At 37.1% G+C, this 26,262-nt stretch overlaps 1 protein-coding gene across 2 annotated transcripts; it reads left to right on the top strand.

Annotated features, from left to right (window-relative positions):
- Positions 1-1,110: 1,110 nt before the first annotated feature.
- Positions 1,111-25,494, top strand: CHORDC1 (cysteine and histidine rich domain containing 1). Of its 2 annotated transcripts, XM_068976044.1 has the most exons (11): positions 1,111-1,213; positions 5,271-5,320; positions 7,969-8,025; positions 9,238-9,395; positions 12,573-12,676; positions 13,318-13,376; positions 17,036-17,106; positions 18,227-18,332; positions 20,057-20,176; positions 20,823-20,885; positions 21,166-25,494. In XM_068976044.1, the coding sequence occupies exons 1-11, from the start codon at positions 1,150-1,152 to the stop codon at positions 21,310-21,312; spliced, it is 999 nt and encodes a 332-aa protein (XP_068832145.1). In that variant the 5' UTR covers positions 1,111-1,149; the 3' UTR covers positions 21,313-25,494. The 2 variants fall into 2 exon arrangements, with proteins under 2 accessions (XP_068832145.1, XP_068832146.1); XM_068976045.1 differs by lacking the exon at positions 7,969-8,025.
- The last annotated feature ends 768 nt before the right edge of the window (positions 25,495-26,262 follow it).

The following is a 26,262-nucleotide window of genomic DNA, read 5'->3' as shown; positions in this document are numbered from 1 at the left end:
AAGCTGAGCCCTGAAGAATTGATGCTTTTGAACTGTGGTGTTGGAAAAGCCTCTTGGGAGTCCCTTGGACTGCAAGGAGATCCAACCAGTCCATCCTAAAGGAGATCAGACCTGGGTGTTCATTGGAAGAACTGATGCTGAAGCTCAAACTCCAATACGTTGGCCACCTCATGCAAAGACCTGACTCGTTGGAAAAGACTCTGATGCTGGGAGGGATTGGGGGCAGGAGGAGAAGGGGACGACAGAGGATGAGATGGCTGGATGGCATCACCGACTCGATGGACATGAGATTGAACTCTGGGAGTTGGTGATGGACAGGGAGGCCTGGCGTGCTGCGATTCATGGGGTCGCAAAGAGTCGGACAGGACTGAGCGACTGAACTAAACTGAACTCTGTTATTGAAATCGCTCCCGATGCCTACACCCTCTCCACGCTTCCGAGATCGGATCAGTGGAACCTGAGGGGGATTCGTCCACCATCCCGCTCAATTATTAAAGAACGTTCGGGGAAGAGGAGTCAGAAAGGCTGCACGACTCTCCGGTCGTTCTCAGAACGCTCAGGAGCCAAACGTCCCGGCCGCGCGTAGAGGCCTCACCCCAGTCCGAAAAGGAAGGAGGTTGCTGGGCGGCGGCGGCGGCGGGGAGCAGGGCGGTCCCCGGGCTGCGCGGAGGACAGGCAGCCCGCAGCGGCGAGGGAGGTGGGGCGCGCCCGGAGGCCCAGCTTCCGGCTTGCGAGGTCTGTCCCGCGAGTCCCGGCGCCGCGCCTGCAGCCCCGCCGCGCCGCGGAGCCCCACCTGCGGGGCCCCCGCCCTTTTCTCTCGCCCGCGCGCTTCCCCCGCCGCTTCCCGTCTCGCCTGCAGCCTCGCCGCGCCGCGGAGCCCCACCTGCGGGGTCCGCCCCTCCCCGCCCCGTCCGCCAGCCTACCCACCCGCTTCCCCCGCCGCACCGCGGAGCCCCACCTGCGTGGTCCCCGCCTCTTCCCTTGCCGCTTCCCGTCGCCGCTGCGCCTGCGCGGCCGGAACCTTCGCGAAGGTTCCCGAGGCGGAGCTGGCCGTTCCCGGAAGCCGGCAGCTTGCGCGCCCGCAGGCCCGGGTCGCGCGCGGGGGCTTCCAGAGGCAGCGAGTGGCGGTTCCGGAGTCCGGGAAGGAGAATGGCCCTGCTGTGCTACAACCGGGGCTGCGGCCAGCGCTTCGACCCCGAGACCAACTCCGACGGTGAGAGAGGCGCCGCCGCCCCCTCCCCTCCACCTCCTCCCGGGACGCCTGGGGCCTCGCAGGCTGACCTCGCCGGGCCGCCGCATCTCCTCTCGGGACGCCCAGGGCCTCGCAGGCTGACCCCGCCGGGCCACCGCATCCTTTCCAGGGGACGCCCGGGGCCTCCCAGGCTGACCCCGGCGGGCCGCGTCCCGGACTGCCCCCGGGTGCGGGGCCGTTCTGCGGGACCCGGCGCCCGCTCTCGGCACAGCGCGCGGCGCACATGCTCCTCCGCCGTCCGCTCTCCCTGTGGGCCGGGTTAAGAGCCCTGCCCGCGCCTCTCGGAGCGGTGAGGAGTTAGCCAGGTGCCTTGGGGTCGCCGTGCGGTGGATCCGCTCGCGCGCGTGTGTGTGTTAGAGACAGACATGGACCTCAGCGTTGGGCAGCGGGCGGCTTATCCTAGCATTCAGTTGACTCACTGTTTTAACCATACTTAAAAAAAAAAAAAAAACTTCTTAGTTCAGATTCTTTTGAATGGTCACGCTGTTAGGTTTTGATACATTTGTTCCATGGGAGATACCATTCGTCATCAGTTACTTTATAGCCGTCCGTGTTCCTTGGGTATTTTTGCATGGCCTTCCCGTCTTAGTACTGCGCCGCCTGCAGGACACTGTGCTTGAATGTCCTGTAGCAGAGGTCCCCGACCTCCAGGACCTAATGACTGATGATCTGAGGCGGAGCTGATGTAGTCCTCGTAGAAATAAAGTGCACAATAAATGTAACGCTTCAATCATCCTGAAACCGTCCCACATCCCACCCCCACCGCTAGCGGGTGGAAAAGTTGTCTCCCGAGGCCAGGTGCCCGAGAGGTGCAGCTCTCTAGCACCCAGCTGTAGAATTAAGGATGTAAACTTGAGAGTTACTGGCTAGGTGAATGATAGAAACTGACCAGTGGATTTGAATTTTGGTAGGTGAATGGAGTAAAGGACTGACTTGATTCCTTGAAAACTGAGCAGTTACAACACTTTATCAAATTCCACTAGCATTTATTTTGTTTTCTGTATGCCAGACATTGGTCTGTCACTTAATTTATATTACGTTATCTCATTTAATCTTTACAACAACCCTATGAAGTGTTTATTATACCCAGTTAATAAGAGAAGTACAGCAACAAGTTAGCAACAAGGTTCTTCATTGTGTAGGGAATTAAAATCAATACTTTAAAAACTCTTTCACCTCTGATATACCTGAATGGTTATCTTGCTGCACAGGTAAATTGCGGACATAATTTAAAATGGTAAGTTCTTTGGTAGGCTTCTGAGGAAAATATAACTTTAATTACTTTTACAGTATTAATGTGAAGTTTTTCAGGGAGAAAATGACGAGACTTCAGTGGAAAAAACTCAAGGAACAGGGGTTTCAAAACCCTTTGCTGTTGGTAGCCTATGTAAAAAGTAAATTGCATTAGTAGCTATACCTATTCTACTTTAATATTAAAGAGGAAAGTGTTATGCTTTGTTGAATGGGATAATATGTATGTTTATAGGGTGTGATGTACCAGCCTAATTTTAAGGGGAGATACAGCCAGTGTTTTGGAAGTCAGTTCTCTGTGTGTGTGAAATGGTTCAGTGCCTAGGAAAGAGATAAGGGAAGCCAGCGGAGTAGACAGTCTCAAGGATTGAGCATCCACAGCACTGAATTAAGTAGGGAACGCCTTTAAGGTTGCTGAAAGTTTATTAGCTTTAACAAAATTAGTCGTTCAGCCGTGTCTGACTCTTTGCGACCCTGTGGACTGTAGCCCGCCAGGCTCCTCTGTCCATGGAATTCTCCAAGAAAGAATACTGGAGTGGGTTGCCATTCCCTTCTCCAGGGGATCTTTCTGACCCAGGATTTTCAAACCCAGGTCTCCTGAATTGCAGGTGGATTCTTTACTGTCTGAGCAACCAGGGAAGCCCAGGGTTTTGTAGGGACTTAAAGTACTACAGGTAGGTGGGTTGATGGAAAATGGAGGTACAAAAGCTAAAGGAGTGTTTTGGTTTGGTGATCTGCATGTGGTAAAACAGCTTCTCTAGAGGAAGCATTTCTTCGCTGCTGCTGCTGCTGCTGCTGCTACAAGTCGCTTCAGTTGTGTCCGACTCTGTGCGACCCCGTAGATGGCAGCCCACCAGGCTCCCCCGTCCCTGGGATTCTCCAGGCAAGAACACTGGAGTGGATTGCCATTTCCTTCTCCAGTGCGTGAAAAGCGAAAGTGAAGTCGCTCAGTCGTGTCCAACTCTTCGCGACCCCATGGACTGCAGCCCACCAGGTTCCTCCGACCATGGGATTTTCCAGGCAAGAGTACTGGAGTGGGGTGCCATCGAACAATATTGTATTCGGTACACACATTTGAGGAAACAAATAGCAACCAAGAGGCAGAGCCAAAATTTGAGCCTGGGTCAGACTCAATGTTAAAAGCCCTGGTTTTTAACCACTGCTGTCTTGTAGCTTCTTACCCATAAAATATTACCTTGAGCAAAAGTGTCAAACTTAATTTTTTTTTTTTAAGGACTAGAGAGAAGGATGTCCATCTGCATGTTATTTAGCAGTGATTTTCAAGTACTGTTTATACTAGTTGTATTGTTAAGACCTGACTCACTCTTGCTCTTCTCCTGCCAGAATGTCCATTATTGTATATGCCTGTGTCAGACATTATGCACTGTGTGCCTCTGACTGTATGTAAATTTGATATGAAATATGCTCTCTGTTCTCTACTTTGATTCTCCTCTCAAATTCCTGTTCCTCTGCGTATTCATTTCTACTTTGAATCTCCTATTCCAGCCCTCAATTCCACTACTACCCTTAATTAGATCTTCTGAATCTGGGCTTAGGTACTGTACCATGAACCTGACACTTTCTCTTTATTAGCTAGTATGGTCTCTGTGTAGTACCTGGTTACTAACCAAAGAAACCATACTGACTTAATACAGGGATAGATTTTTCTCTAAGTACCAGAAATGTATCATCGGAGAAGGCCTCAGCACCCCACTCCAGTACTCTTGCCTGGAAAAATCCCATGGACAGAGGAGCCTGGTGGGCTGCAGTCCATGGGGTCGCCAAGAGTCGTACATGACTGAGCGACTTCACTTTCACTTTCCACTTTCATGAATTGGAGAAGGAACTGGCAACCCACTCCAGTATTCTTGCCTGGAGAACAGAGACAGGGACGGGGGAGCCTGGTGGGCTGCCGTCTATGGGGTCACACAGAGTTGGACACGACTGAAGTGACTTAGCAGCAGCAGCAAGGTGATTCCAGGAATCAGAGGTTGTAGTCAATTGATTGCTAAACAGACATGAAAGTTTGAGCAAAGTATCCTTATAAGAAAATTGCACAAGTGTGGAGCTGGCCTTTTTCTGAGTTTATGGTTCTATCTAACTATGGAATAAGTGTCCATTATCGTTTTTTTAAATGTAATACTCCATACTAATACTAATTCCATATTTGTAAGAGAGTTAAGTAAAAATTGATGGTGTAGTGGGACGGAGGTAGGGAAATAATAAGACTAACAATCAGTGACAAACCTGAAAACTTTGTAAAATTTAAGCCTGTTTTTAGTAAGGTTTATATCTAGGAATTGACACCTACTTAGGAAAATTAAATTAGCAATTAGATATTACTGATACATCAGTTTTTAAAAAATTGAACCTATTCAAAAATGTCTTTTTAGGATATCTCTTGGGTGACTTTTATGGATCAATACACATAAGAATGTTTAAATTTGATAATATTTTTGTAAAAACAAAATTGAAATACAGTACTAAAGTTTGGGTACTAAACATTTTACTGTAAAGATTAGAATACAAAATATTATTTGTTTTACTTGAACTATGTGTATTTTTATTTATAGCTGTCATACTCAAATTAGAATTTTAACCTTTACTATTTTAATACAGTGTTATATTAAGCATTGTGTGTCATGCATCAAACTGGAGCATTAGTGAAGTATTACCTGCATATGGAAAAAGGATTATATGTTAACACTGAAGGAAAATGGATTTTCTTCATTGTGAAGTGTTTTCTTTTTTCTTTGCTTTTGACCAGATGCTTGCACATACCACCCAGGAGTTCCAGTCTTTCATGATGCATTAAAGGTAGGAGCTTGATACATTTTTGTTGTAACATTTGTATATTAAATTCAGAGGTATAATACTAGATCTTTTTTTTTCCCCTCAGCTTATGCTTTCTTATTGACCATTTTGGAGTGCTTTTAGCAAGTGTTCCACTAGAGTCAAAGGAGACAGCAATCTTAAGGGTTTTTCCAGTTAAACAAAATTATTATTTTTATCCCAACTCTAATTTTCTATGTCCCTCATTTCTTCCCCTAACTTTGAGGGGAAATGAAAACAACTATACTGATTTCTTAGTCTTTCAACATTTTGGGCAGCTATTGGCTCATAAGAGCAGCTCTGAATTTTAGGAAAGATTGTTACAAACACTTAGCAGTCCGACTCAGGACAGACGTCTAAGTTTAGAGTAATACAGTGCAGAAGAGAGATGCCACCAGTTTTCCTTGATGTTCTGAAGAATTAGAGACATACAGAATATTGTTTGATGAGGATTTTTGTGTTGGGTTTATTGGTCTTTAAAATTTATGATAATGTGGTATATTTTCCGTTGTGTATCTCAAAAGAAAATGTTGCAACATGGCTGCTATGGTTTTAGGTTTTCTTAGGAACATAAGCAGTACATCATGTTTATATTTATCGATGTCCTTTCAATTTTTAATTTTACCTTTCAGGGAGTAATTAGACCTTGGTGTTCAGCTGTTACCCAAGTGTAAAAAAAAGTGATATGCAAGGAAATAACAAGCCTATATTAATCTGGTTACTTCTAAGTGAGAAAAACGGAACACACGTTCAATACCACAAATTGTGACCTGACTCCTTACATTTTTGTGTTTCCCGATGATGTTTTTCCTCATATCTTATAACCATGGGCATACTTCACTTCTCAGTTTTGGCTTCCTTTTTTCCTCTCATTCAGTTTATTTTGTCCTTACTTCACTTCTACAGTGTATTTTCATTTATGTGTGTCATTGGCAACTACAGATAAGTTCTGAAGTGACCCCTTATTCCAAAAATAACCTGCCTTTGCTGCTGCTGCTAGTAATGATACCACTAACATTCTAGTCATTCAGTCCATTGCTCCTCTGTTTATATCCAACTGTTAATTATTCTAATTAAACAATGATTTTACTTGGAAGTATTTTTCTTTCTCTGTTCTAATTTGGTTCTGTTTATTGTTTTTATAACATTTCTTGAAGACCTACACTTTCCAATACTACTGAATTTCACAGCCCAGTAGATTTTAAGCAAAATATATAAATCAGTGGATTGTGTACTGTTGTCAATTTTCTGTGTAGCCAAGTAAAAAATTAAACATTGCATGAGCAGAAGAGAAAAACATTTTACTATTCAAGTTGTACATGCATGCTCCGTTATGTCTGACTCTCTGCAACCCCATGGACTGTACTCCACCAGGCTCCTCAGTCCATGGAATTTTCCAGACAAGAATACTGGAGTGGGTTGCTGTTTCCTTTTCCAAATTATTCTTATTAGAAGGGGCACATTCAGGGAAAAGAAAGTTCTTAAGAAAAGACAGTTTGCAGCATTATACTCGCAAACTTAAATTTTAATTTCCTTTTCACATTTGACTGAGGACCATCTCGGGTGGGCATTGGGAACAACTAGTCTATGTCGTATGTATATCCCGGTATTCCCAGAATACTTAATTCTTCATATAGAGTTAAGATAATAAAACTTTCTACATACAAAATAGCTTTACTGGTGACAATATTATCTATACCAACTAAACCTTTAATTTTGTACTGGTTATTTTTCATCCATATCTCAGTTCAGAGTAGAAGAAAATGAAATTTCAGAATAAAGGAAAATATGAATGGTAGACTATTTGGCACATCTTTTTAAAAAAACTTTTAAGTGTGTATTATGAAAAAAGACACTACCAAATTCTTCATGTAATTTGAAACAGAGAAACAGTGAGGCCCAGGTGGGTATGTGCAAAGCTGGCCCTTAGTCTGAATTTGAGACATCCCAAGCTTTGGGACTACTGCATTTTTATTTCCTTTTTCTTGTACTGTATTGGAATTTTAGGTGACAAAGCAGTGGTTTTGGTTAGCTACTTGATACTTTGTTTAGCAATCTCATACTACTTTACAGTTTCTATATTTGTATGCTTCTAACTGCAAAGCTCATGTAACCTTGAAGGATCTAACAGTGCTTAAGCTGCTACGTTAATTAGTGTTTTTCTGAAAATAGGATGCTTATTGTTGAGAAACAGCTAGCCTGAGTTTGTTTAGAAACTGAATTATTATAATTACTATCTCTTAACTTACTGGATTTTAATATAACTTCCTTTTTAAAGTAAAGCACTTTGCTTGCACCCTAGATTCCTTCAAATACCTAATTTTATAAATTATAAAATGTTTTTGTTCTAAAAATCAAGTACTATTCTAAAACAGAAGCAATTTCTGTTTCCATATTTTAAGATGCTTCCTTTTATGATGGATCACAGCAACATTGGTTAATTCATTTTTTTTTTTAGTCAAAGACTAAACATTTAACTTGATTATTTACAACACTTTAATACTATAAAATTATATATATACAGGTCACTTTGCGACCCAAGGAGGTAAGTGCAAGTGGCATTTCAGTGAGTTGAGGTTCTTTTACGAAGAGTTTTCACTTTGTTTTCTTCTTTTGGCTCTTATGTTTCCTAGGGTTGGTCTTGCTGTAAGAGAAGAACAACTGATTTTTCTGATTTTTTAAGTATCGTAGTAAGTATTAATGTTTTTTTCTCTTAGATTATCCCCTAAAACGTACATATTACGGGAAGGTCTGATTTTGGACAACTTTTGTCGAGCCCTTGTTAACTTACAGATAGTCCCTTTCTTTTAAAATGGAGGTCACCTCCATTCTATGGCGCTTAAAGTAGGGAATTTATCTGTTTTAGAGATTAGAGTTTTAAGATGTTAATTAACTACTTGTCAATTTATGTTTGTTTTTGATGTTAGTAGTCCTTTATTTTGTTTTCATTTCTAGTGTACTTATATACATCTAAATTACACTCTAGAATTTTTTCCTACAGCTTATTTTTTCTTTAGCTTTTTATTTACTTTTTAATTGAAGTATAGCTGATTTACAGTGTTATTTTAGTTTAAGATATACAGCATAGTGATTCACTTACACCTATGTACACCTCTTCTTATTCAGACTTTTTGCCATTATAGGTTATTGTAAGATATTAACATAGTTCCCTGTGCTGTGCAGTAGTTCCTTGCTATTTGATGTTAGTAGTCTTAAATAGAACTCCTTGAGGAGGCAGCAATGTAAACCATATTCAGTTAGGGACAGTAAGTTATTGTATCTCAGATACCGTGAAGTTGCACTGTTATTTTGTGTACCCTTAAGAAGGAAGACTAAAGTTGCTAATTAAATGACATACCTTTGACCTTATGATTTCAGGGACGTTAAAATGTATGTCAATGGTATGTAGAAAAGGGAGCTAGTATTTATTGACTCTATTGTATTTTTTATTTAATCCTCTCAAAAATTGCCTCAATTTTACTGATGAGGAAACAAGTTTAAAAAATAACTTGTTCAAGATCATATTGCTAGGAACAGGAGAACTGAGACTCAGATTGAGGCCCTTTTGTGTAAATAATTTGTAGAATTCTCTGTGAGATCTCCAGAATTTGTTTCCTGTAAACAAGTTTATGCTGTTCCTTTAATAGAATAATTAAAGTAGAAATTTGTTAGGTCTGATTTAGAGGCCTCTTTTTAATGCATTTTTCTACATGTAAGAAATCATTTACAAATATATTAAGTTTGAAGTTCTGTTTTCAGTTTCTTAAAATAAGTCAGTGTGTTAAAAGTGGAGAAAACATGGACTTGAATTTATGAATTAAGAATTGAAAATTAATATTTGTTACAGCATGTGAAATAGATACTAGGATAATTCTCAGTGAATGAATACCTTTCACCAACAGGGCTGTACCAAAGGAAGGCATAACAGTGAGAAGCCACCTGAGCCAGTCAAACCTGAAGTCAAGACTACTGAGAAGAAAGAATTATCTGAATTGAAACCCAAATTTCAGGAGCACATCATTCAGGCCCCTAAACCAGTAGAAGCAATAAAAAGACCAAGGTACACTTTATATAACTATATACTCGTGTTACACTTAATGACAGCATTTGTTCCTGGTATTACCTTTTACAATTTTGCATCATATCATTTGTAGCCTTTGTGTAGGTCACCAACATTTGGACCATTTGGTTTTCTCTTCAGTTCAGTCGCTCAGTCCTGTCCAACTCTTTGCAACCCCATAGACTGTAGCATGCCGGGCTTCCTTGTCCATCACCAACTCCCAGGGCTTGTTCAAACTCATGTCCATCGAGTTGGTGATGCCCTCCAACCATCTCTCATCCTCTGTTGTCCCCTTCTCCTGCCTTCAATCTTTCCCAGCATCAGGGTCTTTTCAAATGAGTCAGCTCTTCACATCAGGTAGCCAGAGTATTGGAGTTTCAGCTTTAGCATCAGTCCTTTCAGTGAACACCCAGGACTGATCTCCTTTAGAATGAACTGGTTGGATCTCTTTGCAGTCCAAGGGACTCTCAAGAGTTTTCCCCAACACCACAGTTCAAAAGCATCAATTCTTCAGCGCTCAGCTTTCTTTACAGTCCAACTCTCACATCCATACACGACTACTAGAAAAACCATAGCTTTGACTAGAAGTAATGTCTCTATTTCTTAATATGCTGTCTAGGTTTGTTGTAGCTTTTCTCCCAAGGAGCAAGCGTCTTTTAATTTCATGGCTGCAGTCACCATCTGCAGTGATTTTGGAGCCCCAAAAAATAGTCTGTTTCTGTTTCCATTGTTTCCCCATCTATTTGCCATGAAGTGATGGGACTGGATACCATGATGTTAGTTTTCTGAATGTTGAACTTTAAGCCAACTTTTTCACTCTCCTCTTTCACTTTCATCAAGAGGTTCTTTAGTTCTGCCATAAGGGTGGTGTCATCTGCATATCTGAGGTATTGATATTCTCCCAGCAGTCTTGATTCTAGTTTGTGCTTCATCCAGTCTGGCATTTCTCACGGTGTACTCTGCTTATAAATTCATTTTCTCTTAGATAATACCTTTTCACATCTATTTCCTTGAGGGCATACACATAGTAAAACTCCAGGGCAGGTTTGTTCACTGTATATGCAGTTATGCTTAGGGTGAGGGAGCCACACGTCTATCTTGTGCCTTGGCATATATTATTTTCACTGTGGCATAGTGGAATTCTGTAAGGGAATCGTCCTTGTCAGGGAGTCAGTTTGAGTTGAAAAAGAACTTGGAGGCTTTCCTTTCATTTCTACCACTGTTTGTTGAATATTTTTTAAGACATTCCTCATAGAAAAACATTTCCTTTCCTTTCAAAAATTCTAATGAATTTTAAAGCACCTCATTTTATCATTACTAATTGAGTATATAAATTTCCTTTGTATTGGGTCAAATTCTATTTATTTGTCCATATTTTGCCACTTAGAATAAGCCTAGTCATTCATCTTTTACCCCCAGTTGTCTGAAAACTGTTAGTCTCATTACTGATCAATTTTTAATGTATTTGATTTACATGGCAAATCTATTAAAGTACTTTTAAAATGTATTTTGCTCATTTTGCAGTAGAATAGCACAGATTCTTCATACTTACCCACTATATTCTGTTTTATAATCCCACATATGCTGGGATTGTTGTTGGATATCACTGTTACACCAGGTCTTCTTCACATAGCCCTTGAGTACTTAATTGTTTTAGAATCAAAACACAGGACTTAAAAAAAAAGATGGTTTTTGGCCTCAAACGTAACCTTTGTTGATATTCATACCGTGGATTCATGATTTCCCCAATTTTTTCTTTATTAATCATAAATAAATAAGTTTATAGCATCTTGACTGATATCCAACAAAGAAAAAACCCTCAGGGACTTTCTGATGTTTATTTTGTTTATTTAACCAAACTACTTAGAATGATTTTATTCTATATCCACCTTATTCATAATCATGAAAAATTTTATCAAATGTCTTACTGATTGATTTGCCAGTTGTGGGGGAGGGAAGTCATAAAAAGATAAGAATTTTGACATAGATCATTATTAAATATAGTTGAGTCTACTGTAATTGACAGTATGAGGTAATATTTTTGAAAATAATAACTTCACATAAGAGAAAGAAAAATTAAGTATTTTATTCTAAATTCATTGGATGGTATTATAGAGATTATGAGGATACAAGTTTTTATGTACTTTATTAGTGCCTCCTATGCAGTAGGTTTTTCATTAAGGATGTAGAATGAATAACCTAGGATTTTTAGCTTTATTGTTAAATTTATTAGTATTCTTAATACTTACTGAATGCTTTAAACAAATTTTACATACAGTACTTTACAAAATGTTAGGGGACATTGTCGTTACTGTTTTTTTAAGCCTACAACAACTGCCTTGTGATATAACTGCATGAATAGGTGTGTGTAGTAGTGTCCACGTGAAGTGAACTGTCTCCACCAGTAGGGATATGGATTCACTTTGTACATAATTATTGCCTTAGTACATAATTATTCAGTTTTGTACTAATGTAATGATGAAATGAGCTGCTTTAAAATAAAATTCCTCTCTATTAGAATTTTTGAAAGGAAAGGAAATGTTTTTCTATGAAGAATGTCTTAAAAAATATTCAACAAACAGTGGTAGAATGGAAAGGAAAGCCTCCAAGTTCTTTTTCAACTCAAACTGACTCCCTGACAAGGACGGTTCCCTTAGAGAATTCCACTATGCCACAGTGAAAACGATACATGCCAAGGCACAAGACAGACATGTGGCTCCCTCACCCTAGCTGCATATACAGTGAACAAACCTGCCCTGGAGTTTTGCTGTGTGCATGCCCTACTGAGTAAAGCATTTAGTGCATCATTGTTCACTTTGTCCGGACTTGCGTGCTCCCTGTTTTCCTTGGGCGTGGGATGTAAAGGTACTTCACAGTCCCCTCCATGGAGTTGCTCATCTTGGCAAATTTGGATTCTTAGTCTTTGCTTCCTTCCCATTAGCACAATTTGTGTTGAAAGTAGCATGGTTATTTGAGATTTAGTATCACCATTTTTCTGCTAAAACTTAGAAACGTAGCTATATTATAGCAGTTATTGTAAAATACTTTTTTAATTAGAAAAACTTGATTCACAAAGCTTTTGGCTTATCATAAGTAGACTCTTCAGTATATTTATTTTTAGTACAAAGAAATATTTTTTTACCTCAATAATGGTAATAAAGTTTCCAAAATCTCCAGCCCGGATGAACCAATGACAAATTTGGAATTAAAGATATCTGCCTCCCTAAAGCAAGCACTTGATAAACTTAAACTGTCATCAGGGAATGAAGAAAATAAGAAAGGTAAGATTTTGCTTTTTATATTTTTCTGTAAAGTTAGCCAGTTATCTAAAAGAAGCAGTAGCAGTATAGTTTATAGCATTATAAATATAAAAAAATAGTACTTTGTAGTAAAGAAATTTTTTGTTTACTGAATGCCTGTTAAACCACAGGATGAATTTGTGATTCATTTTGTTTTTATTAAAAAGGAGAACCTGTTAATTTTTTTTTCTTCTGTTACTCATTACTTTTTAACAGTGAATTAAGCTTTTTTGTAAATGTTTCATTGTGCATGATATAAAATATATTCAGCATTCTCTGACCCATACCTGTTATCTGGGGAAAAAGAATCATGATTGCTCTTTTACATAAGGTAAATATACTGGATATAAGGTGCATTATAGAATAAAAATGCATCATGTCGTGTCATTTTGGGAATATAGGCAAGACTTAATCAAAATAGTTGGCTTCTGATTCACTTTTACGTGTGTTACATGAAAGGTCACACAGAAAACTGTTAAGTAAAATCATTGTAAAATAGCAGTTTTTCTGTATTTAGATTATTTTTTTAAATACTCATTTTAAGAAAAGGGTACTTTTTAAGAATAGCATTATAGTAAAAGTGTTCTATTTTAATGTTTCTATTTTGTTTTTCTTTCTTTTAGAAGAAGACAGTGATGAAATTAAGATTGGAACCTCATGTAAAAATGGAGGATGTTCAAAGGTATATATTATAAAATTTGTGTTACATCTGGAAGTAAAATTTTAATTTTGAGAAAAGAGTAATTTACTGACTCAATTAGATACAAACATTTATGTGCCTGTTATGTGTTGGGCACTATTCCATGGAGCAGGACTATGCCCATGGGTAAGCGCCTGTTCCTGAGGAGCACATCTGATAGACACAGGAGTAAGCAGGTCTAGTTCCGTCAGCATTTACTGAGCACTCCTTGTGTGCCACAGGTGGTTTTAAGGACTGGAAATGTGGTATTAAATAAAGCAAAAATCCCTCTTCTTGGGGAGCTGATATTCTGATTTTGGGGGAAGACAACAAATAAGTTCTTAAGTGCTGTGAATTTAGGTGGACTTGAAAAGAATAAAGCTGACAAGGAGATACAGAGTAAAGCTATTTATGTGCACTTATCTGGGAAGTCTTTTTTGATATGGTGACACTAAGTCGGAAATCTGAATGATTTAGCAGATAAGTTCTGTGAACTTTGGAGTAGATGTGGGAGTAGTATGTTTAGAGGCTTTAGAGCGTGGCTACTCAAGAAATTATAAGAAAAGTCAGTGGAGGATTGATCAAGGGTGTGAAAAGGTATGAAAGGCAGGCAAGATTATAGAGGTCCTTGTATGTCACAATGAGGAGTTCAGGCTTTAGGAAGTATAATATAAAGCCATTGTCTGTTTAAGGAGGGACTTTAAAGGATATCTTTGGCCGATGAGTGGTAAATTTAGTGGTGCAGGAGTGGGATCAAGGGAAGGAAAACCAGCTAGGGTGCTATTTTGAAAGACCAGGCATTGGCCTATGTTTTAGAGAAGCAGTTCCATGTAGGATGTCATCAGACATCTCATTGAGGCTTCTTTCTGCCCACTCTGTGTAATATTACACCCTCTCTATTTCCATACTCTCCTTATTTCCCTACAGCACTTAGACCTTATTCCATACTACTTATTTTACAGATTTTACTTCCCTTCTTCACTCATGTAAGATTTGAAAGGAAAACATTTTCTCTTTTCTGTGTCTTGAGTGCTTAGAACAGTGCCCAGCACATGACAAGCATGTAAGAATGAATGACACCTGGAAGTATTAGCAGGACCTGCTGATAAACCAGAAGTGAAGCATCTCAGTGCACCATTAACTCAGGAGGAGAGATTGGAGTTAGGGTTGGGAGCAGGTTTGTAGTCTTCTTTCATGCTGAGTTTGGGATCACCTTGTTCATTTAGAGATGGAAATGCAAATGCATTCCCATGTATTTAAGGTAGACGTAGTAGATAGAGAGCGATTAATTCTTTGGGTGTGGGAGGTGCAGTGCAGGTGGTGGGGTCTGTAGGCATGTCAGAGTGAAGGTATCCCAGGTGAATTTTGAGAAATGAATGACAGTTCTATAAATGGACAAAATGGGAAAGGATATCCCAAGCAGAGATAGCAATCATGTACAAAAATCAAAAGTAGTCAGTGGTGTACAGAATTTGCTGATGTAAAGTTGAAATTAAAAGAAAAATCAGGCTAGATCCTGAAAGGCTTGCTGCTCACAGCTTAGGCCTTCCTTTAGGTCACGGTGGCCGTCGAAGAAATGTTTCTAAAGTTTTTTCATTGAAATACAACATTGAATATATATAAATACAAGTTTATTAAGCAAAGTGCACATGCTTCCTCTCATCCATTATTTCCTTTCCCAAAGGTAACTACTTTTTTCTCTCAACATAGATTAGTTTTGCCTACTTCTAAATTTACTGTAAATAGAATCATAGAACAGGTACTTAAGTCTGTCTTCCTTGCTTAACTGTTTTTGGTTATCTTGGTTTCATGTAGCTGTAATTTGTTCCTTTATATTGCTTTAAAGCATACCAATCAGTTTATTGTCTCTACTGTCCTGTGAAGTTTTTTGATTCATGTTATTATGGACATATTTGTGCATGACTTCGGGGATACGCTTACACATTTCTTTTAGGTAGATAACTAGAAATAGTTTTGCTTCTTCGGTGTGTATGTGTGTGTGTGTGTGTGTGTCTGCAGCTTTAGCAGGGAGTACAAAGTGATTGTGTTCATACTCTTACCAGTGATATATGAGGCTGGGTCCATTTGTTCTACAGCTTGGTAACACTTTTATAATATCAGTCTTTTATATTTAGCCACTCTGGTGAATGTGGAATGTTCCCATTGTGATTCTGATTCGCACTTACCTGCTGATGATGCTGACTGCATTTTTGTATGCCTATTGGCCATTTGGATGTCCTCCTTTGTGACACTGTCCAAAATCTGTATCGGTTTTTCTATTAAGTTAACTTTCTCTTAATGATTTTAGGGATTCTTCATATGTTTTAGCTGCAAGTCCTTTGTCAGAGAGACTGTGTTTTTTCACCATCTTAATAATGCCTTCTAATAAACAGTCTCCTTAAATTTAATGAAACTCAGTTTGTTCATCTTTTCCTTTATGATGGGCTTTCTCTGTCCTCTTTAGGAAATCTGTTTCTTTTTTAGGGCTTAGAGGCACATTTAAATGTGCAAACCACTGGCACTGATTGTTGTGTATGGTTTGAGGTAGTGGTATTTAAAGGGCTTTAAACAAGAGAGTGGTACATGTTTAAGTAGATGGTCGAGTCCAGAAACTGAAGGCAGAGAAATTCATCAGAATCTTTTAACAGAATTTCATTGCCTAGAATCTGCTAGTGATCTTGAGGAAGTTTAGCAAATTAAACTGGTAAGATTTTTTTTTTTAATTCAGGTTGACAGGATTTTGTGATAGACTACATGAGGGTAGAAGGTAAAGAGAAACTGAAGAGGACTTGGAGAATTTTTACTTTGAGGGACTCAATGGATATGGTGCCATCAGATAAGATGGGGAAGAAGAGTAGGAGGTCTGGGAACAATAGTGATAGAAGTTGAGAATCTTAATGCGCTGAGTTTTGGGTGCCCATGGAATATCTTCAGGAGATATACACACCCCGTAATCTGAATTTACAAAAAGTAAATGTACAGAATTTTATTTTCTGTAACTGTAGGATGGTTGCTATAAATACCAAAGTAGACAGAAAATATACTACTGGCTGCATCTATGTTTTATTAACATAACTTTTTGTGAATTCATCTGTAGAGCCTTCATCTACAGCAGCAATGGGGCCCGGATCTTCCAGACAAACCCTGGATATATATATAGGTCTGCAGCTCATTTTACCCTTTGTAGGGATAAGAAGTCATCACTCTGGACTTCCAGAATTGCTTATTCGATTTTCCATTTCAATTCGTAAAGCTCACAAAGTTTACTGTGCGCATAATCATGCTATAACTATGTTTCTGATGAGAACACTAAACTCTTGGTTTTAGTATTGGCCTGTAAATTTACAGAACATACCTAAATATGTTTGGAATATGTTGGGATGTGTCCTCATACCCAAAAGTCTAAAAAACATCTGATACATCCTATTGCCTACTTTAATATTTACCTTTTTCACAGGGAACTGAAATTTAAACATATCCAAAGAGGAATCTTTTTTCATTCCTTATTATAATGGCCTGAGGTGAATTTATGAATGTTCTAGGTAATTGTTACCTCTTGGGCATTTTCATAGTTCATAGAGGTCACCAGTACTTACAAATACATGTGAAATGTAACAATGAGATATGAAACTAACTTTTTCCCTCTTTTTCTTCTCTTGTAGACATACCAGGGTCCACAGAGTCTAGAAGAAGTCTGTGTATATCATTCTGGAGTACCTATTTTCCACGAAGGGTAACTTAAACCAGACTAATGAAAACTTTATGGTAGATGTTAGAAATGTTAATATGCCTTTAAACATTATTTGCCATGCAACAATATTAGGTATTTTACTTACATGGTCATTTAAACTTTAAAATAACATAAAAATGTGAGTTTTGTCTTCTTTTTACATGTGGGAAAACTGAAACAAGGTTACGGTTGAAGTGACCGCTGTGATTCAAACCTCATGTTTTTTTATATTCCTTTATATTACAATAGAATACTTTTTTTCTTTAACCTAAATAGGTGTTTTGTGTTGTTTTGTTGAAGGGCTGTCCTGCCCATTGGTAGGACATTTGGAATTTGGGGCCCTGGGACACTAAGACACCAACATTGTGGCATCTGAGAAAACCAATACTTTTCCACAGCCCTCAGCTGAGCGCCTCTCTCATTATGTTACACTGTAGTTTATAGAAACACAGTACTGTGAAAATCTTCCACTCTGTTTCCGTATCTTCAGGACGCAAACCCAAAGTTTTACTGTAATTTTTGTCTTCTAGTGTTAGATCTTTCTTAAGTAAATAGTGTTAGATTTTTCTCAAGTTAATTTTTTACTTACTGTAGGATTGACTATCACAGGTTATGTAAACATTAGTTTTTAGATTGTTTGCATGTTCTCACTTTCCTGGTTTATTCAGATATGAAGGTCTTCAGTTTTTGATCAACCATTTCATAGTAGCTTCATGAGGAAGCTGAGATGGAAACTGTCAGTGAAAAGCTGATTTTGGATTTTGTGATGGTTTTAAGTATCCTCACTCAGGAATGCCAGAATTGCTATACTAAATGGCATTCTGGTTATTAGTCTTCTGGTAGTGTTAACTGTTTAGCAACTTCAGTTCAGTCACTCAGCCGTGTCCGACTCTCTTCAACCCTATGAATTGCAGCATGCCAGGCCTCCCTGTCCGTCACCAACTCCCGGAGTTCACTCAAACTCAAGTCCATTGAGTCGGTGATGCCATCCTTTAGCAATTTAGACACTTGTAAAATACTAAAGTTACATGCTTACTTTTTTAAGGTACTTATCACTATGACACTTCCAAATTTAATTAATTGTCAGATTTTATTTCTAAAATTTTTCCATGATATTTTAAAGGATGAAATACTGGAGCTGTTGTAGAAGAAAAACGTCTGATTTTAATACATTCTTAGCCCAAGAGGGCTGTACAACAGGCAAACACATGTGGACTAAAAAGGATGCTGTAAGTAATGTTTTTAAAATAGCCTATTGGAGTGTATTTATCTGAGTCATTTTGAAGACATTTGAGATTACTCTGTCTTTAGATTTAAGAAAAAAAAAAGTTCCTCACAGTAAAGTTTGATGAACCTAACTAAAATCTAAAATTAATTTGAGTCAAGCTCTTAACACACTGCTCTTTGATCAGAATAACCGTTGTGTATGTTGATTGAAAATATGTAGATTTTTGTGAAATACGTAAGCTAGTCTAAACTGAAGGATATTTTTCTGTAATTGCATACTTCGTTTCAACTTTTTCTGTTTAAAAATCACTTTCCTGGTCATTTGAGTTACCATTGAGACCTCTAATGCTCTTTTGGCCCCTTACTGTCATTCAACCATTTACACATGACAGACACTCCATCTAGTGGCCAAATGGTAGGATTGTAGACTTGTTTCTTTGGGATTGTTTTTGTTTTTGTGTTTTTTAAATTAATTAATTTATTTTAATTGGAGGCTAATTGCTTTACAGTATTGTGGTGGTTTTTGCCATACATTGATATGAATCAGCCTCTGCTTGCTACCAGGAAACTTATCAAAAGAGAAAGCATCAGTTCCTAGTTCCTTAACAGCATTTTTAAAAGACTTGTAGCTATGCAGATAATCTCGGAAAATCCCATTAAACTGTAAGAAGGCAAGCAATTCATTGCTAAATACATATTTGTTAGCTATTATTAACGTTTCTTTTAATACATTAAATTAGTTTTATGTGCTGTATTGGCACTAAAAACCCCGACAGTGATGTTTTCAGTGTATCTTTATGTTAGATTACTTTAGGAATTCAGTGTATATTAGCATATATTATTATGTCTGCTTTTTAATAACACTTGGGTTAGATACTGTAAATGTATCTGTTAAGTTATAATGATTTGTCTACCACAAAACTTCTATGAGTGTTTTATTAGTAAAAAATGAAATCTCACTGTATTTTCTCCAAGGTACGAAAATTTGAAAGTTTTGCTTTGAAAAAATAAAATGTTGTTTTGTGTGCTTAAGTTTTCATAGTATGACCCTTGATGAAAAACACCTTTTTATTATTTTTTAATGCATATAGTTGTCAACTATTGAGTGACTAAGCCAGGGCAAAAAAATGTAAGTGGTGTAAGTAATTTAAATTCAGTTGGCATAATTATACAGAAATACAGTTTTTTCAAACAATAGTGTCTCACAATCTCATGCATTAAATTACCCTCAGTTATAAGACACATCACACTTCATCTTTCAAGTAGTTATTGTTATAGCAATGTATCATTCATATGTAATAATCTATTTCCATAATAGTAATCAAAAGATTACTTCCACAAATTCTTACCTTTTTTTCATGTTATTGTAAGAGGAAAATATTCAATAAGAACAACAGACAGTTATAACTAGTCAATTATTTTTCCTCAAATTTCAGTCTGTAGAAAATAACTGTAAAGTTATTATGCATGAGGTTAAGATGTTTTCTAGTTTATATTGTTAAGCAAATATTTCTACTTCAGTCTCAAAAGTATGTTCTCAAGTCATAAAGCTAGTATTTTGTTTTATTGGTTAAACTTCTTGATAGGGGCTTTAGAATTTGTTTATGCTTATAAATATTAAGGGCTCAATTTTATGTGGTGTGTTTCTCAATTTTAATGGGTCAGATTACTCTTTTTAAGAGGTTAAGACACTTCGTAAATTCATAAAGTTTCTCTTACATTGCAGGGGAAAAAGGTTGTTCCTTGTAGACATGACTGGCATCAGACTGGGGGTGAAGTCACCATTTCAGTATATGCGAAAAATTCACTTCCAGAGCTCAGCCAAGTGGTAGCAAACAGCACATTGGTGAGTACACTGAGCAGCTCTGTCTTGTGCGTTGTCCCATCGTAAGTGTGTGTGTGTTCCTTGTCTGCGTCAGGTCGCTGCTGCCATGTGCAGGGCCCTCCGTGCTGCTGTGTGGGCGCTTGGTAGCGCGGGCCCTCTCCAGCTGTGGCGTGTGTGTCTTAGCTCCCCAGCCAGGGCTCGAACCTTCATCCTGGTGTTGGGAGGCGGATTCTTCCAGTGGTGTTCCCTGGAACACCAGGGAAGTCACTATACGTTATTCTTACTGTATTGTAAAATGTTGATCTTGAGCTGTTTTAAGATTTTAAAAGTCTCTCCAATTCAAAACTATAATTTGAAATTACTTTCCTAGAAACTACTTTAAGTGAACGTTTTCAGCAAGATATTTCTAAAGCAGGATATTTCTATCCTGGAAGTACTGTAGTGGCTTAGAAGATTTATCAGATAATAATGATACTTAGTTCTCAATATGAAATTCCACGTTAATATTTTTTTCACTGTTAATGGTTTTCTCAAATAAAGTATAGTATTGGGAGTTCCTTAAAATAACTTAAATGATTTTTATCTGTGTCTTTTTATTTTTATAATCACTGTTCTAATATCATAAATCTTTAGTTTTGATCCATTAATCAACTTTTTTTTTTTTCAGTTAAATGTACACATTGTATTTGAAGGAGAGAAGGAATTTCATCAAAATGTGAAATTATGGGGTGTAAGTATTATAAATCCAGCAGAATTTTTTCTTAGTATTTAAAATGCCATTTTATGATAAAAGACAGTACTTTAGATAAGCATTGATGCAGAGTAGATATATAACTTAGCATTATTTTTTACCCAGGAGTTTACATCTAAGGCTAGAGATGACCTTAGAAGCTTGAAGTTTTGACTGTTAGCAATAGGCATAGACATGAAATCTTGTGTATCATTTAAACTTATTGCCTCTAAAATTAGTAAAACCATCCAGAGTACTGTCATTTTCTTTAATGTTACAGGTGATTGATGTAAAGCGAAGCTACGTAACTATGACTGCAACGAAGATTGAGATCACCATGAGAAAAGCTGAACCTATGCAGTGGGCAAGCCTTGAACTGCCTGCAGCCAAAACCGAGGAAAAACAAAAGGAAGAGACAGCAGAATGAGTTGGGAAGGGAAAGAAATGTTACTGGCTGTTTCAGAATTCTTACTATGTGGTGAAGTGGTGGCTTGCTGCTGTACTCTTGTTTTCTTGTTGTTGTTGTTGCATCTGGCATTTCAGGGTCTGCAGTAGGTTAAAGCCAAAGTTGGTTTATCTTTTTGTGCCTCCCATATCGCTGAGTTACCTAAGTTAATTATTCATTTTCCCTTACTAATAGAACTGTAGTTGTGTCCTATACTTGAAGAGGCTAGAAAATAGTTCATAACAGTTACAATATTTCTTAGCATAATATTGCATTAATCAGAAATATAAAGAAACATTTGTTTTTACATCTCTTTCTTTTATCCTATAAATCACTAAAGCAAAATGGAATGTCAAATTTTTAATTGGCTTTTTCATGAATATGTGTTCCTATGATACTTGAAAATCTTTAAGGAAGAGATGAAGCTCTGCATTGCTTTTCCACTCAACAATAACATTTTGTAGGGGGATTAACTCACAGTAGTGTAGTATGTAAGTAGTAACAAGGAAATATAAACATTGATTAACAAATCAGAATTCATTTACAACTAATTGGATTAAAAATTACATCAGTACTTGTATACTTGCCAAGCAGTATGATCTGAGTATAGGAAACATCATAAATAAGAATTAAAAGGTATCAATTTGATTAAAATTCACCATTTTATAAGACTAAACAGTAGTGTTAAACATATCTTTCCTAATTATTCCTAAGGTCTTTGTATGGTGTTACGACTGAATTGTACCTAATTTATAGTCTGTGCCCTCTTAGAATCTTTTATTAGTTATAAAAATAAATTGTATATACTATCTGGCCTCCCTGGTGGAAAACTGCCCGTAAAATTGCAAGCTAAAAGACCTTTAGAAATACATTAGGGTATCAGAAAAGTAAATACTTAAACTTCGCTTTATGACAGCTATTACATGTGAAATAAACAAACTAGCTTATTCTTTTGAAGTTTTTTTTTTTTAAGTTTTCACAAACAGCTTGACAATTCTAGTGATAGTGTTGATTATATATTGTACTTGATTAAACATAGGTATCACAGCATTAGATAGTTTATGCTAATTGAACCCATTAAAGGATAATTAGTTTTTGAGGCAGTGCAGAGTTCACAAAGGAAACTGAAATTAAGACATGAAGGCAGAAACTATGGCAAAACTTAATACACTTGAGTATGAATTACGTTTATGTAGATTAAAATAATTATTTCTTAAGCTTTTTGAGTGTTTTTCTTTCTTGGTATTAATGGACTTGAAAAGTTTGCAGAAGTACAGTTTTAGTTAATAGTATTTCTCAAGTCTATTACCCTTAACAAATAAATAACTATTAGATGTAGTTAGTGTAATTATTAAATGGTTTAGCTGTGTTACATATAAAGACAGAAAAATTGGCAGCCAGCTTTAATGACACTAAAATACCATGGCAAGAAATTTTTGCAGTGGAGATTGGACCCCAGCGAAATACGTATTTCTAGTACTTGGGGTTGTATTTAAATTTTTTTAACTTTTCATAGCTTTGGAACCTGAGTTCATTTAGAGATGTGGAATCTAGAGTAAGGATTGATAAATTGATTTGATTTGAGGTAATGATTACTAGGCCCTTTACTGATCATTCCTTCTTGAGGTTTTTCCCCCTAAGCAATACGTAATATGTACCCTTGAACTATTATTTAAAGCAAGAGTATTATTCATGTAAGAGTTGGTTACAAACCACTCACCTTTATGAATAATGTATTACCTATACATTATATACTCACAATTTATATATTTAGTCTGGTTATACTAGGGACCATTCTGTTTCCTTTGTTACTCCTATGAACCTCTGAATTGGTTGCATAAATAAAAATCTAAATACAATTATCTTAGACTCATACATACAGTTAAAATTAAGTGGAATGAGTTTTATTATCAATCTGGGTCAAAATTCTTGTTAACTTTATTCAGTTGTTTCTCTAGGAAATCTTCATCTATCTTAGTGTATTCATGGTAATTACTATAGCAAAATAAAGCTAAGTTTATTGTATGCTTGATAACTTATCTGATGGCTAAGTAAACATTTTAGGGAAACCTAAAATAGCATTTTTCTTGCTTGGCACGTTCACTAATATAAAGGAAGAAAAGAGCTGAGAATTTGAACTTTTATTTTTAACCTCTTATTTTCGTATAATTTTAGATTTACAGAAGTTGTGAAGAAGTAGTTTTTTTTTTTATGTCCTATATTAATCTTCCCCAACTGCTAAAATCTTACATATCATTAGAACATTTACAGAACTAAGAATTAGCGTTGGTATAATACCATCAACTAACGTTGAACATTAGTTTTAATTATTTGGTTTTAGTGGAGCACAATTTTCAGGGTAGTTCTTGAGACCTAGTATTTTGATAGTAATTAAAAACCAGCAATTTATGAGCCATTAAAAATATAAATTGAAGTCAACCTATCATAGACAAGCATTGTAACCAAATACTAGCAAAGTACTGCAGTGATCTATTTTATTAAAATTTATATATTATGCCAGAGATTTTAATTCTTATTAAGTAAAATTTGTTTGGTTTTCTTTAGACAGTTCTTTAGCAATCTAAGGGTGAACAGACCCTTAAAGAGCTCTTGCCAATATCTTAAGATGACTGGGTTATTGCTCTACCACCCCTTGCTTTGGAAAAAAAAATCACTACCCAGATTGAAAATTATGTTATAAATAAATTAACAGAAAATCTTGAAAGTGAAAATCCCCTGGTGGTCCAGTGGTTTGGGCTCTGTGCTTTTACTACCAGGGGACAGGGGTTTGGAGTAAAGTAAAAAAGGATTAAAAGCTCACTTATGAAACCTGTACCCTTCGTTTTTCTTTGTAATGGCCAGGTACTTTTTATTATCAGAAAGTTAAGGAATTTTTTGGTTTGTTTCATTCAAATTATTTTGGCCTGGTATTCATTTTTGATACTTATTTTCATCCTTTTGCCTATGTTATAATTCTTTAGCCTCAGTTCTGTAATGCAAACTAAGTCCTACCTTGTTTCTAAGTTTTGTTAGAAACTTTGTTTCTAAGTTTCATTTCTTTTGTTTTTTTGGGTAGCTGGGAAGTTGGTGTTTTACCTGATTGCTTCCTTTCTGCCCAAATCTTTTACAAGTTAAACTCCTCTGGAGTTGTTGTGTGGCTTGGTTTGTTTTTTTTTTGAGTACAGATGCATGGTGCTTTATATCTTTGACATTATCCGTAAAATACTGGACTTGCAAAGGTTGCTTGTTTTTTGGTTTTTTTTTTTTTTTTTGCATAGTTTGATTTTACTTTTTTAAGTTTTTATATAGCTGTTAGTTGTGAAGAATTCCCTAAAAAAGTTCCTTTTAAAGAGCATGATTTTATTAAATGCCAGTTAATGCCTTTTCTTATTTTTCCAATTTAGTAGGCCACCTTTAATGTCTACTGAAGTGAAATAAAACTTCTAGCCTTAAACATTTTTATGTTGCTTAAAGAAATGTGGCAAAATAATTTTATTTGCTGATCCTTTTTGACTCCGCAGATAACAGTGTCCAGATCATTGTGTTGTTAAATTATGCTTTTAAGACTGCTAAGAAAGATTAAGCCTGGGAGAGGGAATTATCAGTCTGTCAAAATGCTTATTACTCCCTGAACCAGAATACTTTCTGTTCCAAAAATGAGACTAGATGAGTGTATTAATGTTTTAAAAACACTGTCATCCTTCATGTTGTTCATTTCAGTTTAGAGTTCCATATTTATTAATTATTTATTTGTATGATTGACTTGTTAATGTTTGTATCCTCTTATAGACCACATATAGCCTTGACTGTCTAGGCCAACCATCATACCCCTGTTTTCTAGTGTAGTACTTGGCATGTTGGCTGGCTCTTACAAACATCAAGGCATGCAGCACTTGTTATGGGCCAGTCTAAGAACTTTTATGAATATGGGCTTAATCCTCATGACATCCTGTGAGGTATATTGTTACAGGCAAGGAAACTGATTTATGGCACAAGTTTAATAGCTTGCCCAATGGCAAACCTGGTGAGTTATGGAACTGAGATTTCAAACTCGGGCACCTGGCTCTGTGTTCTGTGCTCCTGCCTGTTTTACGCTGCTTGTGTCTGTCAGTTGAGTTAACGGGTTCCATGAAACGTTGGCCTGTACCGCATGGAAAACTAGTACCATTGTGTTCAGTTACCAAGAAAAATCTTAACTTTTTCATATGTTTTGTTAGAAAATAAATTTATAAAATAAAGTATGTAGTCTTTTTGTCTGTATGGTTTTCGTTCTAATAATAGCTGGGATAAAAACTTATCATTTATGATTTAACAACTCTTAATGTCTCTAGTTTCTTTTAAACAGTTTCCAAAGAAATTTCAGAGTCCTGCTCAGTTCAGAAAAGTTGCCATTGTCATTTTGATTGTCATGTATTTTGCATATAGCTTGTAGACAGGAATTTATACCTGTATGTTGGATAAAATATGTTATGAAAGGGCATTAAACTTACCATAGCTTTCCCCATTAGTATGAGAATTGGTTGAAGCAGTTTAAGTCTGGAGCATAACATGTGCAGAGAAAGATAAGACTGTAAATATAGGGATAAATAGCAAAGGAATTGCTGGCTTTTGAATCTGAATTGTTGACTTTCATCTTCTAGTCCAGGTTATTGGTCATCAAAATACCACTTCTAGGACGGCAGTGTCAGCATCTTGGAATCTGTTACAAATGGAAATTCTTGGTCCCCAACATGTCAGACCTACTAAATCAGAAGCTCCAGGAGTGGTGTCCAAAAGTTTGCAGAAGAATTTCCATTTTAATACTAGCAGCGTGGATGTCTGATCAGGCTTGCATTTTTTTCTTTATCAGCTTCATTTGTTTCAATTAACTTTTTGTTTAAGAACCATTTTGAATTTAAAAGTTGTGAAGATAGTACAGAATTCCCATATATT

This window comes from Capricornis sumatraensis, chromosome 8 (genome assembly GCF_032405125.1).
Source record: "Capricornis sumatraensis isolate serow.1 chromosome 8, serow.2, whole genome shotgun sequence".
Lineage (NCBI taxonomy): Eukaryota > Metazoa > Chordata > Mammalia > Artiodactyla > Bovidae > Capricornis > Capricornis sumatraensis.
The sequence above is the reverse complement of the archived record's forward strand: the minus strand, read 5'-3'. Positions and strand labels throughout refer to the sequence as shown.

Bases quoted from the DNA above. Each gene is read 5' to 3' on its own strand.
- CHORDC1 (XM_068976044.1), top strand. From the start codon at position 1,150: ATGGCCCTGCTGTGCTACAACCGGGGCTGCGGCCAGCGCTTCGACCCC. The intron at 12,677-13,317 runs GTAAGATTTTGC...TCTTTCTTTTAG, and splicing joins GAATGAAGAAAATAAGAAAG to AAGAAGACAGTGATGAAATT. The intron at 20,177-20,822 runs GTGAGTACACTG...TTTTTTTTTCAG, and splicing joins TGGTAGCAAACAGCACATTG to TTAAATGTACACATTGTATT.